Below are 17,344 nucleotides of genomic sequence, written 5' to 3'. Positions count from 1 at the left end.
GGCTGCAAAATTGAGGGTCAGAAAACATTTTTTAAATTTATGGTGATTTTATATTAATTTGGGGTGCCGATTCCAAAAGTGGCATCAGTTTTGCCCCAGCACGGTTAGGTTTCAGAGATACGGCATAGCCTCATGCCATTGCTTGAACAATTTACTAACAAGGATAGGCTGTATGTCTGAAACTAAACATGAGAGGGCAAAACTAATGCCATTTTTGGAATCAGCACCCCAAATATGCCCAGGAATAGATCTAACTTTTAAGATAGCAAAATGTGTGTTGGTCTGTGTAATTTGTTCAGTTCTTCAGAGTACTTCCCACATACATCTCAGAACTCCTGACCACAGCCCTATACGGTAGGCATCAGATATTGTTTTTATAATTGCACGTGCCATAAGATTAACTGCCTTGTATGGCAGAAGCAGTAAGGAAAGCATGTTGTGTAAGTTAGCCCTGGGTTGCTTGACAGTGCTGTTGTAGCAAATTGTTGCTTGAAAATGAATTGTACTGACTAATTTTCTCTGAATATGTGATTGTTTCTGCCATAATTTTATTGAAAAACATTTTCTTTAGCTTTCTGAGCCAGCTCACTCATGCAACAGTATGTTGTAGAAGTAAATGTTGAATCATCCATAACCATGCCCAACAATCGCAGTCATCTTTCCTTTTTTTTGGGGGGGGGGGGGTTAGTCTTTTCCTTTCCTGCTACTTATTTTTACTTAGACATTTATTATATTGCATTTAAAAATGTCACTTTTTGGACTTTTGCAATGGGTTTAACGCAAAGATAAAAAATGAAGAATGAGATCTTAAAAAAAAAAAAAGTATTTTCCCCAAATAAGGGATACATCTGTCTGCAGTCCTATTATCCTAAACAACCCCACTTATGTGGAAATAAGTGACACTGAATCCCGTGGAGCATACCTGAGTTGCCATGCACAGGATTGCACTGTCAGTGAGCTAGCCTAAGCATATTTATTTAGAAGTCTCATTTTGCTCAAGAGGAATTACACCCAGATACGTTTGTAGAGGATTGCTTCTGTAAAATGACATGAGCTATACTTTTTCTGAGGTAGCCCTTGGAGACCATAGTTTACATCAGGGTTTCAAACATAAGGCCCACAGGTGGCTCTTTATCCAGGCTTCATAGTTGGGCTCTCCCAGTACCACCATGAGCTGCTTAGCTGCCAAGTTACACATTGGCAGAAGCAACACTGCTGAAAGGGCAGTGCTGGTAGAGCTCAATTATCAGGTGGGCCAACTGAGTGCTGAGGTGTCAGTGCTGAGGCATTGGGAGGAAAGTGGCATCAGAAGGCAAGGAACAGTACAGGGGAAGAGACTGACCAACAAGGGTGAGAAAGAGAAACTGTGGGTGCGCTGGGAGAGCTCAATTAGCATGCAGACCGCCTTTCATCAGCTGAGCTGCAAAGTGACACCCCAGTATAAGAGGCATTGCTAGAAGTGAGGTGCATGTGATAATTGGGCTGTCCCATATCTTGAAAATATGGTCAAGATTTGTGTATTTTCTCTTCTGTCATTTGCAACTAACGAGTTCCTAAGTTAGAAAAGTGCTTATTTCCGTCACTTCCACCCCCCACCATGTATGCATTCGGCCTGCTGTATGAAATGAGTATACATTAACATACCTCTAAATAGGCATTAACAAACATCAACATTTGCTTGTTTTCTCTTCCCCTTTGCTGACCCTGATGCTTCATCTCAGCTCAAACTTTCACCTGAAAGCTCCTGCTATAGGAAAAGTCCCAGCTCCCTCCAAACCCCCCTCTCCCTGACTACAGATGACATCATATAAGCCCGTTGCTTTTTCACCTTCCTTGTACCCATAGAGAAATGGACTGTAGTTCCAGGCTTGTAAAGTGTGGCATTCCTTGTTTCTGTCCTTAGGTTGGAATGGTTTGATTGCTATGCATACAAATAGGTTAGAAATGATATAAAATTTCTTTATATCGGCCCCAGGAGGATAGTTGACAATTGATCATGTGGGAGGAAAAAGGATTTGTGAACCAGCCTTCAGTGTCCTGAGTATGTTGCTAGTACCTTCTTATGTCATTTCCTTAAACACTACAACTGAGTCTATTTGTGAATGTAACTACTAATTATTCCACCATGAGGTGACTTTCTGTGGTTAGTGCTGGATGGATGGAGCTTTGCCCGTTGGATGCTGTGATACCAAGGCTATAGTGCAAACTTATGCATGTCTATTCAGAAATAAGCCTTAGTAATTTTAATGGAACTCGCTCTCAGGTGTCTATCAGACTGCAATCCTTCTTCTGTTTCTTAATGTAAATACTCTACAATCAAGAGACAAAGGCAACTTCCCATGTAAACATGCAGCAGGAAAACATCTATACTGCACTTCCTGCATTATGGTGAGTGTCAATGAAAGACAAACATATTTTGTAACGTCTTGGCCGCAAGACGTTACACTGCTGTTTTAGGGATCTTCTGCATGGAGGTGTTGCGGCAGCTAAACTAGCAAAATAGGCATGTTTTGTTTTTTTTAAATATTTGAACACACAAAAATGTTTGAATGGAAGTACAGCTAGAGAGCAGAAGAATCTACTATTTTGTTATGATATTCTGTCTGGCGAAAAAAAAAACTCAAGAAAACAAGTTCAGTCTGATTTGCTTGGCCTATATGTTAAGCCAGCAATGCTGAGTTATTCAGAACTCCCTGTTTAAATGTTTAAAATGTTTGCAGAAGAAAATGCATTAAGATTTTAAAAGTTTGAAATATCTTGCAACACCTGATAGCAGAAAGAGCGAACACAAACAAAGTGGGTTAGAGCAAAAAAATTCTCCACACTCTTGTAGTTATGGAAATAACATGTTTTGTTCCATCAATGTGTCCACTTTACATTATTCAGCACAAAGCTTTGTAAAATAAGAATCCTGGGAATATCACAATAAAAAGGGGAAAAAGGTACAAATAACAGCTTCATAAACTGAGAAATGTACATAAATAAATCATGCAGATAGGGCAGTTTGCTTAGCTGGCAAGAAATAAAATACGGAAAATCTGCTTGTTAAACAATAACCACAGAGTGTGCTTTTCTGATGTGTGTTTTTTTTTCACCACAGTAATTCATATTAGAGGTAGAAGCGGTTGCATGTTAAATAAAATCATTCAGCATTGTTCTCCTCACATTGCAAAGAGCTGACTTCTGTTGTTTTAAGATGCCTCCCATTAGAAAGTAAATATTTCTCCGATGTTACACATTTCACAAAATTTAATAAAGATGAACTGTAAATAAAGTCACAGGCAGATTTCAGACAGTTTTATTAGCAGATTGTTGAAAAGGAGGAAAAAAAAGAAAATTAAATACAATACCAGTAAACGTGGTTCTCACATTGAAACCAGGCTCAAATAACTAGGCTACCATAGAAAAATTTTCCAATTCTTGCATTATGATGTAAAAACAGATTTTTGTACAGATTTTGTACAACAAAATTCATAATAACCTTTTTTCTCATTTTTAGAAAACTTTAAATATATAGATAAAAATAGACAATTTTCATAGGTCCTACATGAAGATGAGAATGTTCTGTTCCAAGGGCTTGCATAGAGCGCAAAGGTGGTTATAATATAGAACAACTAGACATTAATATCTTTTAAGATTACAAAAAGCATATAAACAATAACATGAACACAACATTTCTTCATAATCTAGGCAAAAAGGAAAAAAACCTTTGTGTGTAACTTAAGAGGGCAAAAAACCAAAACCAAACAAACCCAAAGTCTTCATACGGTAGCGTTTCATGAACTGCAATATTTACACTTGTTTTTAATGATATATTTTTGTCATAATTTTCAGCATTTCCATTCATGAATGTACCAAACAATGTTGCATACCCAAGAGTCTGGGAAGAATACACTGTAAAAATGATTAAACCTACTTACAGGTGACTCTGCAAGGAGCAAGAACAATGGCAGATTCTACTACAGATTTCATTTGTAGGTTTGTTTGCTTTAAAAAAAAAACCCTCCTCTCTCCTCTTATATGAGTGTTTGAGCAGTTTGCCACAAAGTCCATCTGACTTGACAGCTGTTAACCCTTTAAAGACTGCATTAAACAAACAAAAATGAATATAGGTTCTCTTGAGTGTTAGCAAAATGTTTAAAGAAGAGACCAAAATCAACCACAAAGGATCAGGTATCAATATTTGAATACCAAAATAGCTCTTAATGTTCCTTTTCAATTTCAAGGGACAAAATTGTTTGTACGTTTCCAGGAGTAAAATCATGGCAGGCCACATATAGGCCACACAAAACTGTATATGCAGAATTGTAAGTAAAACCAACCTACTACAGATTCTGGGTGTTTGAGTTTTAAAAACAGATTTTACTTTGGGTACAGTTATTGTTTTGATAATCAGAATAACTTCAAGTGAGACATATATAGGGGAGACATATTATAGGGGAGAGCACCAGGATGAGGTCTCTTGTTATCTGGTGTGCTCCCTGGGGCATTTGGTGGGCCGCTGTGAGATACAGGAAGCTGGACTAGATGGGCCTATGGCCTGATCCAGTGGGGCTGTTCTTATGTTCTTATGAGGTCTCACTAGATTTGATTATACTTTCATACAACAATGCATGAAAATATGGATAAAACATCACACCTGAAGTAAGCATAATCAAAATGATGACATTGATCTTCAAAGTAGTCTTTAAAGGGATAACCTGGAAAAATATGCAGAGCAAAGAAGATAATTTAGTACGTAATAAGCACTGTGTTGCTGCTTACTTCCAGTTATGAGCACGAAGGTGGAGAACAGATATCATAGTGTTTATAAAGACAGTAAAAATAACACACAACCTCCCTTGCCGTTAAGACAAGAAGGGTAGGAAGGACAAAAGACTTCAGCTTTATCACTTAGCTCTACATGGTATTGGACTGATACATCAAGTGTCTGTTCAGCTTCTGGGTTCCCCCCTCCCCCCAGCAACGTTGACGTAATATGACATTAACATATAAAAATATTTCTGGCAGGTTGACTTGCTCTTGAGCCACATTCCACTTTTAAAAATGCTGTTTCACAGCACCAACCAATATACAAATAAAAGTGGCTGCTGTCATCCCCAGATGTTTAAGATCTCATTTGTTAATACTGTGACTTCAGGACAAATATTTACATGCCTGCATGCGTTAAAACTAGAAAGGTGTCATTCGGACCAACAGGGTGACAAAACATATTATCTAAAATTGTCATATTCCTAAAATCTAGTATTCTACTGCATACATAATACCTTCTCTGTGTGGTTTGTGGTTATATACTGTACATCTGACCAACAGTTTCAATAAGAAGCAACATCTTCTTGTTGTTCCCCTCCCAAACCATGGCCAGTTTAGAATGAGAAATTAACAGAATTTTGATTTGTATTTAATTTATTTAAGGAAACACTCTTGCAAACAGTAAAATCACTTTGTTTACATTCAGCAATTTCTGTTTTCCAAGATAAAATTGTATTTGATTTTTGCAATGTACTACTGTTGTGGTGGTTTCTTGAAAAGTATGTGGGAAATACATGTCTTCAAGGAAAACAAGAATCCATCCTAGAATTTGAAAAAAAGAAATTGTGTGATTTGTTTTTTTTCTTTTTTGTGTTTGTAGAAATCTTCTTATGTCCCCTTTTTGAAAGTTTCACTTCTGTACTGTTTTGCTGGTTTGTGTATGGCGTACTAGTCTAAGCGTACAAGTGGACACTGTGGAAGGTTTGCTTGATGTGCTCAAATAATCAGAGGAGGACAGAGTTTACATTCCATCAAAAAGGAAATGCAAAGTCTTGCTCTGATCAGGTGTCCAAGAGGTGTCCAACAGCAAATTTGCTTTCAGCTGGCTGTTCAGGAGAGTGCTACGTAAGTTGTAGAAAGGTTCTCTGCATCACACAAGGAGAAGCCTGTGAACACCAGTAGAGGATGCTTTTGGCAGCAATCTTAAAACCTCTGTAGAATACACATGGATACGTGAAGTGGCTAAGTTGCCCGGAAAGCACCTTTGTTTTTGCAAAACTTCTGAAGTGGTGAATGTCTTAATTACAGAGATCTTGACTGTAGCACACATTTATTCAGCAGGGTGAGTTCAGTACATGACAGTAGTTTTCAAATAAAGTCTTCCATCTAAAATAAGAAAAAAATGTTTTTAAATGCTTCCCTGTATTCACATAGCTATGCAGTATAACTTTCTAAATGAAGGTAAAAATATTTATAACATTTAGTGTCCCATTCTTTAGTTCCGTTAGGCTTTCCATGGTGAAAATGGAAATCTATTTATTTCATATTCCACTATGAAATAAAACAGAACAAATAACATCATAAGAAATGTAACAGTCGATTAAAAGATTGAAAACTTCATGCAGATTTTTAAAAGAGTTGGCATGTCACTGAAATAACTGGAGAGAGAGTTCCCACAGATGGGGTGCCACCACTGAAAAATCTTTTCCTCTGGTACCATCCATCTAACTTAATAAGGTGCGGCAACCCAGGGCTGGTGTCAGGATGATCAGGTGGGACATTGGCCAAGAGGGCATTACTGCCAAAGGGCCTAGCTGGCAAGGCCAGTCTCTGAACTCTCACTGTACTAGTGGAGCTTTGCCTGATGCCCAAGGCCTCTGCAGAGAATCTCAGCACCCAGACTAGTTCATATGGGAATAAGTACTTTTATCTCCAATTATAAACAGTTGGCTACAACTAGCACTTTGCTTGGAAATGTGCAAGACAGTGAAGGGAGGAGACCGTTAAGCTGTTCTTAAAACTGCCAAGATGTGTCCCATCAGACCAATCCAAGTTAACAGTCTCGCTGCCTAATTTGGGGCCAGTTTAAGTTTCCCGTGTAAATATAAACTGACCTGTGAAGTTTTATTTTAAAGGTGGCTTTTAAATAAACAACTTGACCACAGCTTAACCATAATGCCAAATAAATGTGTGATTACGATGGTGTTGACTCACCCTTTAAGTCAAGGTATTGGATAGAAGGCCATTAATTTAGTTTCAAGAAGTTACAAGTGCAGGTTTACTAAACTTGCAGTTCGAATTAATTTTAACCAGGCTATTAAAAAGATAAGGTATACTTAAAAACTCCATCATCATCAGTTTGCAATGGTCATGTAAACAAAGTCCAGTTTGGACTTTGAAGTCCAAGTAAACAAAGTCCAGTAAAATGAAGTCCAGTTGTTTACTCAATCCCGTTGAGAAGGAGGAATACAGAGCTTCACTGAGTTCCCTCTGTCCCACCAAACAGCTGAAGGGTGTAATATTTGCCTTTTTAAAATTATCTTTTTTTATCACTAGGGTTTAGTGATATGTCCAGAAAAGTCAGACCCTGGCCTGATTTCTTAGTGCAGGAACCCACACATATGTAAATCATTTTGTCTGTACAATGTTATCAGAATCCTCACATCCCTTAGTAATGTTTTCCACCAATTCTGTCCCAGAATAGGTCATCCTCCTATTCATTTCATAGTTTTTCTTTTCCATCATTTACTTCCATGGAAGCATACCATCTCATTCATTATTTTCCTGCCCTTTTCTGTAGGATGCTACCAGTGATACTATCCTTCCACTGCTTGTTCAGTATATGTTCTTATTGCCATTTTTTTTTGTTCATTCTGGGCTTTGTTTACTGGCAATTGCTAAAAGGAAACTGTATAACTTTCAGAAAGATGCTATTTTTCCCTAGAGAAAAGAAAAATAAAGGGTAAAAATGTTTGAAAGGTTCTCGGAGTGGGAAGGGTCCCTATAAACATTTGAAAGTTAAAGCAGGAAATATAAGCATTGGAAAAATGACATTCCCTCTTTAAAGATGAAACTGTAAAAACACCAGTTTCCTGGTTCATCTCTAGCTTTTGCAAGATATAATTCTCCCACATGCAAGGAATAAATACAGCCATCATTTGCAGTACTAAAGCGGCCCAGAAACCACTGCAGAATACGAGAATACTAGTAGTATTAAACAGCATTTTGGCTAGTAAGAATGGTTAAGAGCAAATGAGTATCAGCCATTCCTATGACCCATGTTAAAGTTTGCCTAGCACATTATGTTTTCATTATCTGTTTTGGGTTTCTACACCATGTCTTTTAAAAAGGAGCTATTAAACCTGTGGCACAACTAAAACTTCAACATCTGCAAAAGGTGTTAGATTTTTCAAAATCAACTTTGTTAGGCCTTTTTCAGCATGGAAAGCAATGGAAGGAAGCAACAGGAGGAGTCACTTGTAAAGCCAATGTATGGCAATATTGATACAGGAATTACAAGAAACGGCCTTCTTTCCAAAGACAAAGGCTTGCTTTTGTACGTACTCTAATGGGCATAGAGCAGGCCTGCACAACTTGTGATCTACCACACTGAACAGAGCCCACCAGCACTGTATGGAAACACTCTTGGGGACTGATAAATCTCCTGTTTTGGCTGACTGCCTGGGATTGCAAAGAGAGGGGAGCTGCCAAGCAGCTGGCAGGCCACAATGCATGGCTAGATGGTGGGCTGCATCTGGTCACACATTGTACAGGCCTGACACCGAGGATAAATATCACTGTCAGCCAGTTTATCTTTGAATCATAAAAGACATTTACAATAGTAGTGTGAAGTCACTGATAATCTGTGTGTGTGTATGTGTGAAGTTTCTTATTTCAGCCTAAGACTCCTTTATAATGCAACTCCTCACATTAGTCAGCTGTAAAGTATATCCCGTCTGCCATGAGTAAGTCATAGTCATGATTAAAGGATCCATTCTTTGCTTTTCAGTGCAAAACCACTAAATACAGGATCGGTTTCAGGGGCTTCCTGCACCAGTCCAAAGAGACTCTGTATCTGCTTGATCTGCTGCTGCTGGGAGCAGAACATGCCTCCTGGTTATAGCAGTAGCAACCCATCAGGGCTGTTAAATCAATGATGGGGAAATTGTACAGGGGGCCCTTTCAGGCGGGCAGTGGGTAGGGGGGAGAAGCTGTTAGGGACACCTTGCATCCAATATTGAAGGCCAGTGGAATGGCTTCAAGGCTCATACGTAATTGGCTTTCAACATTCACCTTATAGGTGACTCTGGTAAAACAATGCAGTGGCTGAATCACTGCCGAATACGGGGCCATCAGTAATATTCAGCAAGGACCCAAGCTCTCTGAACAAAGTTCTCTTTTTTAAGAACATTAAAACATTAAAAAACATTTTAAAAATACAGCGTTTGTTTCTTTCTTAAAAAAGAAACAAAACTGGAATTGCATTATGTGACAGTTCAGATGCTTCTTTTCCTGATACTATTATTCATAGTTCTGTAAGTGTAAGTGTTACGGAATTTCCTAGCACAGCAAAGGAGCAACTTAAGTAAGTTTTGGACTTGGAACAAATTATGCAAATTTATTCATCTGATTTTCAGACTTCACTGCACATGTTGTGGGGTTGTAGTGTGAAATACGAGGCATTTTGTTCCACACATGTAAACCAAATATGACACAGGAATATGTAACACCACAACCAATTTCTGAAAATAACATTTGATAGGTTATGTTCTCTCCTTCTCCCCAGTAATTCACAACTTATTATGTAGGAGTGCAAAATATCATTAGATGACCTCCACCCATTATATTCAAAGAATAGCCTCAATCAACGAATTGGCATATGAGGGGAGAGCTTGGCTACATGCCTACCTTTTACTCTTTTAGCCGGGCCAATGCAAGACTCGGCGGATTCAGCTTCCGTGTGTCGGCACATCTCCTTGCGCTGATGCAGCTTCCTCGTAAGGAAGCCGCGACCCTCCAGGGCTGGCACAAGGGACTTGTATTGGCCCAAGGCGCAGTTAGGACTGCGCCCTTAATTTCATTGGCTGATGAGGCATACATAAAGAAAATGGGACAATTTTTCTTAGACCCACAAACAAACCTGTGCACTAAAAGGATGTACTCAACTACATTTCCTGTGAAGGGGGAAAAACTTTATTGAAAAATTGCAGACTTTTTTTTCTCAGAAGTTATTTCTAGGCTCCTGTAATCTAATGAGGTTTGCCATTTTTCAAAGAACAGCTGTACATGCATGCCCAGACACACATCACTCCTCCATCCCAGTGTTGATAAAAGCATCTCCAGTCCTTAGCTCAAGCTTTCAAATTATATAACTGCTGGGTTTATTTGTTTTAATAAGAAAGGGCAAATGTGAATTGCAGTGTAATCCTAACCTTCCATTCAATGTGGTGTTTTAATAATTGAAGGAAAAGGAACCAGAACAATAAAGAAGGAGACGAAGGCAAACAAATGCGGGGTGATTCATGCAGTGTTTGATAAAACAGCATCAGGAAACCAAATAAAAGCAAGCATCTTGCAACAGATGGAACGGATCTTAGACAAACTGTAACCCTTATTCAAAACACTTACTAGGAAGTAGCTAATTAAGGATGAAATCAATTTTTGCCTTCCCTTCATATATCTCATTTAAGACGCATACAAAGTGAATTTATTTACCACCTGACCACGACAATGCTGCCTCTGAGTTCTCCATCATGGGAAAGCATTTAAGTTGAAGCTGATGTTTATCCAAGGCTTGGAATGGAAGAGATTATACAGTAAAGTGTAGAATTTATCAACAGAGATAATTTTGTTGGCTGGTTTGGCTTTTTTGATAATATTCCTGTATAATCAAGGGGCACAACAAAGCACCTTGCTGTGTGTAAGTAAAAATATGGCTGCTTTACACTGAAGCAAACCACTGATCTGTTTAGAACAGACACATTTACTCCAGGGGAAAGTGGGCTCTGGGTATTGTCTTTCCAAGCCTTGTTCCATGGGCTCTTAGTGGCTGGAGATGCCAGGGACTTAACCTGAGGCCTTCTCCATGCAGGGCATATGCCTTGCCTTTGAGCTATGATCTCTTTCAGGTCCTAGAAGGGTATAGGTGGTGAGTAGAGAATCCAGACTGAGGAGCCAAACTATAGGACAATAGTTTTCAGCCTTTTCTGTCCCACAATCCCTCCCTTTCTTTCAATCAAAGAAAGAAAGAAAGAAAGAAAGAAAGAAAGAAAGAAAGAAAGAAAGAAAGAAAGAAAGAAAGAAAGAAAGAAAGAAAGAACCCATAATTGATCCCCTTCCCGGAACCTGATCAATCCCCCTCCCTGCCTGCCCTCTTGTGTTTTCACATCAACCCTGTGAGTTAGCAGCCTGAGCAGGGTTGGCCTTAGGAGCTAACCTTAGGAGCTAATGGGTTCTGAGCTGTCTGAAACAGATCAGAAGAGAGATCTTGGGGTCCTTGTGGGCAGCTCGATATCATTAGGAAAGGCATTGAGAATAAGACAGCTAATATTGTAATGCCGTTGTACAAATCGATGGTAAGGCCATCACCTGGAGTATTGTCTCCAGTTCTGGTTGCCACATCTCAAAAAGGATATAGTGGAGATGGAAAAGGTGCAAAAGAGAGCAACCAAAATGATTCCTGGGCTGGGACACCTTCCCTATGAGGAAAGGCTACAGCATTTGGGCCTCTTCAGTCTAGAAAAGAGGAGACGGGGGGGGGGGCACATGATTGAGACATACAAAATCATGCAGGGGATGGACAGAGTAGATAGAGAGATGCTCTTTTCCCTCTCACATGACACCAGAACCAGGGGACATCCACAGAAGTTGAGTGCTGAGTTAGGACAGACAGAAGAAAATATTTCTTTACCCAGCATGTAATTAGTTTGTGGAACTCTTTGCCACAGAAAGTAGTGATGGCATCTTGTCTGGATGCCTTTAAGAGGGGATTGGACAAATTTCTGGAGGAAAAGTTCATTACAGGTTACAAGCCATGGTAGGTATGTGCAAGCTCTTGATTTTAGAGGCAGGCTGCCTCTGATTGCCAGAAGCAGGGGAGGGCACCGGGATGCAGATTGTGTCTGTTGTCTTGTGTGCTCCCTGGGGCATTTGATGGGCCACTGTGAGATACAGGAAGCTGGACTGGATGGGCCTTTGGCCTGATCCAGCAGGGCTTAGGAGCTGCAGGCCAAGACAGTGAGAAGAGCTATGCAGGATTGTATCAAGAACTTGATAAGGCACTACCATTATTGGATTAGATCCAAGCCCTCTCTTGCACAGACTTTGAAAGGTTGCTGCAACCCTCCAGGTGAGGCTTCACAACTCCATTGGGGTCATGACTCACAGGTTAAAGAACACCGAGGTAGGGGATCTCTTTTCACAAATGTGCATGTCAACAAAAGGATTTATGCATCCAAAGAATGAAGAGTTAGCAAAAGACCCCCAAGCAGAGAGAATCAGAAGAGAATCAGGTAATTTTTATGCTTCCTGGTTAACTTAGCTACTGTTTTGTTTTTTATTCATATCATCAGTACAAAAGCACTTCCAGAAAAATGAAAACAAGAGAACTAATTACTTACAATCACTGAACCTGAATTTTTAAAGCACTGCATTCCGGTCACTTCTATTGGAAAGGGGGGGGGGGGGAGAAAGAAAAAGAAAAAGAAAAAAATGTCCGAGTCAAACATATCAGAGTGTGAAGTCATTGCTAATTATACTCAGCTTGTGAGCCTCCATATGTCACTGGGCTCAACTTACTTCATAGCCTAACATCGACCAGAGAGTACAGAGTTCCATATGAACTGGCTTCATTAGTCATATTTATTCATATGCTGAGATAAAATAGATATATTTCTCAAGCATGGTGCAAATGTTTGTTCAACAACAGTGGCAATGGGCCATTCTGGATTTGCTGTTGCTGTGTGAAGAAAGATTTATTGCCTCATTCAAAAGGTGTAAGTGCTTAGGAGGATACCGATTTCCATGCTAGCAGAATACCTCAAACTGTGGCTTTATGCCAACAAATGGTGAGGGACAAGGGTGTTTGTCAGGCGAATGTGACACTCTGATGCATTCTTCCTCCTCCTGACAACATTAACTTTATTTATTTATTTCACATACATTCTAATCATCTTCAGACAGCTCAAAGTTATTTACGTGGGTCTCCCTATCTTCTCCCATCCAGGCCCCAGTGTTTGTACGTCTCTTTATTGGCCTTCTACCCTACCTTTCTAGTAATTACTGCACAAGATGGCTAACAATAAATAGTCATAATATTAAAAATGCAATCCAAAATTTTACAATACATGTTATAATGGCCAGAAACCCATTGGCCATGTTATAATGGCTAGAATGTTATAATGGCCAACTAAAGACCAAATCCTAACCAAGTTTCCAGCTCTCACACAGCTGTGGCAATGGGGCATGTACTGCATCTTGCAACTGGAGGGCAGTCATGAAGCCCTCAAGGTAAGGGAATGTTTGTTCCCTTACCTCGGAGCTGCTTCGCCCATGCTGGAAAGTTGGTAAGGATTGCACCCCAATTCTGTATATCCAGATGGGTTTGGTAGGATTATCATTGTACCCAGATCATTGGTTTCACCCAACATTTAGCTGTCTCACCTGGTGCATATTTCATGTATTAGCTGACCTACACTGCCAGGCTTTAAAAAAAAAAAAAAGGCCTCTAGCTGCCCTGGAAGCTGAAATAGAAGGGGAAATATGCACTCCATAAGCTATCTAAAAAGAGCCTGCTTATCACGTCTCCACAAGAGGGGAGGGGTAAACATGCCGGGAATTGGACTGGACTTGGCAGGTGCTGCTGGCAGACTGGCAGGTGCTGCATATACACTACTCCCTTTGGCAGTCAGAGGAGCTAGTGATGATCTGTGTTTGCTACAACTTCAGTGGAAGAAAGGCAGCAGTGGCAGCAATCCCCTTTGACTTTTCTGCTGGATGCAACAGAACCTGGCCATACAAACCCAGCATAGCTGACAGGAGAATGCACAGGCAGACTATAGAAGGGGTGTGTGACATCAGGACACTTAAGTTTAACCCTCAGATCTCCTGACAGCATACTTCTCTTTTCTCTTTGAATTAAGAACAGGGGGATCAGGATCAGCCCACCTCTTCCCTGCTCACAGATGAAGGAAAGCATCTCTTCTCTTCCCTTTCCTATTTCCATTTTGTTTTGCAAATGTGTCCTCTCCTTAAAGTTCTGCTTGAAACATCAGCAGCAAACCACCAAAAAGGAGAGGAAAAAGATGACTGCATCTCAGGATATTTCCCTTTTAAAGTATAAAAAAAAAGGGGGGGGGAGAACAGGCCAGTGATATTTTCCAAACTATTTGTTTGATCGAACTCACTCATGCATGCACACACACAGTTGCTGCTTGTCCTCCTCCCCCAACCAGGCCAAAGCACTGACTGGGAGAGATTATTTAGGTTAGAGAAAAGGTAGAGAAACAAAAGGGCTTTAGATTCAATCTTCCTCCCACAATGCCTGGTTGTGTGTTTTTTCTTTTGGCTTCAGATCTCCACTACTAGCTGTTTTTAATAGATAGAGTCTGGATATCTGATCAAAAAGTGTGTGTGTGTGTGTGTGTGTGTGTGAGTGAGAGAGAGAGAGAGAGAGAGAGAGAGAGAGAGATGTACGGGTGAACTGGAGAGTGCTGTTTGCATGTGTACTGAAAGGCAGAGGGTTTGGAGGGGAAAGTGAGGCTGCTGGAAGTGTGGGAAAGAAAGAGACAGAATGAATTAGTTTGTGAAAGAAAATGTACAAAATCACTAACAGGCCTGGCCTGCATCCCTTTTCTTGTGGAGATAAATGCAGCCCAGACAGGCTCTGCTCCCACCTTGTCCATCCAACTGTTTCTTCAAAATAGGCTGCATGGAGCATAGCTGGCAGGCAAGGTGGAAGTAGAAAAACCCAGTGCACCCCGCCCCCCGCCTCCTTCTTCAAAACAGGCTTTTCCAGCATTCTCTACTCCCAGCATGCTTCATCCAACATGTTTTGAAGAGCCAGCCAGGCACATAAGGGGAAGGCCACAGAGTAGTGATCGTGTTTTGATCACTCCCTCCTTTCTCCTCCAGCCCCATTGCCCTGGCTGCTTGCTTGTGGCAATGGAACACTCCGTGAGCAAGAGAGTGATCAGAGTTCAGGGGGCAAGGGCTGGGTGGGTGGCAGGTTGAGGGAGCTGGCAGGGAGCAGTGGAATGCCAGATGCAGGGCACCTGCTCCAGTCCACTCTCTTCCCTAGTCTACCACTCAAAGTCACCACTTCAGTTGGTCTCATGGGTTGGCCGGCCCTGATTGCCAAGCTCCCATTTCTTTTGTTTAGGCGTTTCTGTAGAAAATTCATGATTTTCTAGCCATGGACCTGTAAAAACTTAATTGCATATCTAGGTATACAGTTAAAGGACATAAAGTAGTGATCTTCCTCTCAAACCCATGGATCAACCCCCCCCCCCCAAACTGGAACAATGCTATGGAAGTATAAAGCTAAGATAAAACTTTAGTAAAGAAACTATGAAGTAAAGCAGTGACTTTCAAACATTTAGCACGGTGACCCACTTTTTAGAATGACAATTGTTCAGGACCCAAATAAAGTAAAACAAATAATTAAATAAGGGGAAGTCAGCCCTGTTTCACCATGTTAATTATCTCTGTAGCCTACCTGCAATAACAACCCCTCCAGTATGGTTTTCAGCCCTCCCCAGTACCCAGTTCAATTTAAGTTCTTATATTTACACCATATCACTATCAGGACCCACCTAGCTTTACAATTCTAAAAAAGAAAAAAAAATTCATCTTACCAGCTCAAGCCTGTGTTTTTTGGGGGTTTTCTTTTTTTGGGCGGGGGGGGGCGGCTGCGAGATTTGTTGAGCAAATTGGAGATTTGTTGAGCTCCACTTTCATCAGATTGGGACCATTCTGGTGGCCTTGCATTCCTCTTTGCCTGACCGGACTACAAGCCAAGGCATGTTTATTTGCGAACGTGTAACTCAGTTTCTCTTTCCATAGGGCTTAATACATTTGTCAGCTTGCATGTACACAAGGGTTATTTGTATATAAAATTCAACTCTACATCTGAATTACTGTTGATTAGAGATGCTATCTACTTTAAAGAAGAAAACTGCTCTGCCGTTACCTTTTTCATACAATTAGGATATTACTGATCTACTGCAAATCATCCAGGGATCTACCAGCTGGTCTGGATCTACTTTCTAACCTCATTTAAAGGAACTGAGCAGGGGTGGAGAAAAGATGATAAGCATGTGCCTTATGGAATGCATCCTCTGACCCCAATTCTTTATGTTCCCTCTCCACTCCCCCTAGACCAGAGGTGTCAATCCTGTTTCATATAGTGGGCAACTAGCATTCACAGTGCCTGCTGAGGGCCAAAAGTGACATCATTAAGCAGGAAGTGACATTATTAAGATAGCCAAAAATTTAGCACTTTGTCCTCCCATAGAAACTCATTAGCTGCAGATGACAGAAGAAAAAAAAGTGCAAATCTTGTTCATAATTTGATATGAGATATATGATATAGCCCAATTATAATGGGAGCCAGAGAAATCGCTTCCGGGGACCACATCTAGTCTGCAGGTCTTATGTTTGACACCCCTGCCCTAGACTGAAGGGAAGCAAGTCGCAGGTTGGTAGCTTGCCAGACACTCAAGTCTGGCAACAGAGGAATTGTGTCTGCTTTTGCCTCTCTGGTGCCAATGTTCTGGGGCAGCAGGAAGGTAGAGTGCAAGGGAAAAAAGCATCTCCAGTACATCTCCAGTTTGAGCTAGCTGTCTATGGAAAATGAGAATCAGTCTACAAATGATCATGAACAATGTTCCCCCTAATTATTTCCCACACTGTACGGAAACAGTTAATGACCTGAGCAGTGTATAACCACCGTAATCTTAAAATGGGCAAAGAACAGTCTGGTGACTAGGCAAGACTAGTGAGTTACAGCCGAGGAATCACAACTGAGGTGGGCAGTTGGCATGTTTACATATTTACCAGGCACAATAAAGAACTACACAATCCGTATGTAGTTAGCTTTTTTTTTTTTAAATGAAACATTAACAGAACTCCATGAATAGTTGCTGCTCCATTGCATTGCAATATATAGCATGTGCGGCCATATATGATGAAATCATTCACTAGAAACTATTATTTCTAGTAATGCCTGCAAAGTGCAAGTGCTTATGAAACACAGGAGAGCTGTATAGCCCATACCCCAATGAACTCATGTTTGGAGGAATTCAGATAGAAACCTAATACTGGTAGCTCTTGATTTAGATGGTCTTAATGTGACCATTTTTGCAATAATGAGATTTACAAATTAATACTGGAGGTATGATTTGCATGGGCTTGTTTTTGAAATAGCATGCTTCTACATATTTAGCTTCCTGCACTTCTGCATATTCAGCTGGTAAGAGTGACACATGGGACATTTGGCGGGTTTTTCACTACAAAACCATATCTGGAAAGCTTCCATCTGCATCACCCAGGGAGCCTACAGCAAAGAAGGTGCAAAAATCCATAACAATAGATA

The 17,344-nt window shown here is 40.4% G+C and overlaps 1 protein-coding gene across 3 annotated transcripts in view; it reads right to left on the bottom strand.

Moving 5' to 3' along the window:
- Nucleotides 1-3,270: 3,270 nt before the first annotated feature.
- Nucleotides 3,271-17,344, bottom strand: part of DACH1 (dachshund family transcription factor 1) — a 471,956-nt gene continuing 457,882 nt past the window's right edge. For 2 of the 3 annotated variants that reach the window (XM_066619755.1, XM_066619757.1), the window contains 2 exons: nucleotides 12,372-12,415; nucleotides 3,271-6,138 (listed from right to left, as the gene is read on the bottom strand). In XM_066619755.1, coding sequence (XP_066475852.1) covers nucleotides 6,121-6,138; nucleotides 12,372-12,415 — 62 coding nt within the window. In that variant the 3' untranslated portion in view covers nucleotides 3,271-6,120. The remainder of the gene's footprint in view (nucleotides 6,139-12,371; nucleotides 12,416-17,344) is intronic. The other variant, XM_066619756.1, reaches the window with a different exon arrangement.

This window comes from Tiliqua scincoides, chromosome 3 (assembly GCF_035046505.1).
Source record: "Tiliqua scincoides isolate rTilSci1 chromosome 3, rTilSci1.hap2, whole genome shotgun sequence".
Classification (NCBI taxonomy): domain Eukaryota; kingdom Metazoa; phylum Chordata; class Lepidosauria; order Squamata; family Scincidae; genus Tiliqua; species Tiliqua scincoides.
Note: the sequence above shows the minus strand (reverse complement) of the source record. Positions and strands in the feature narration are given on the sequence as shown.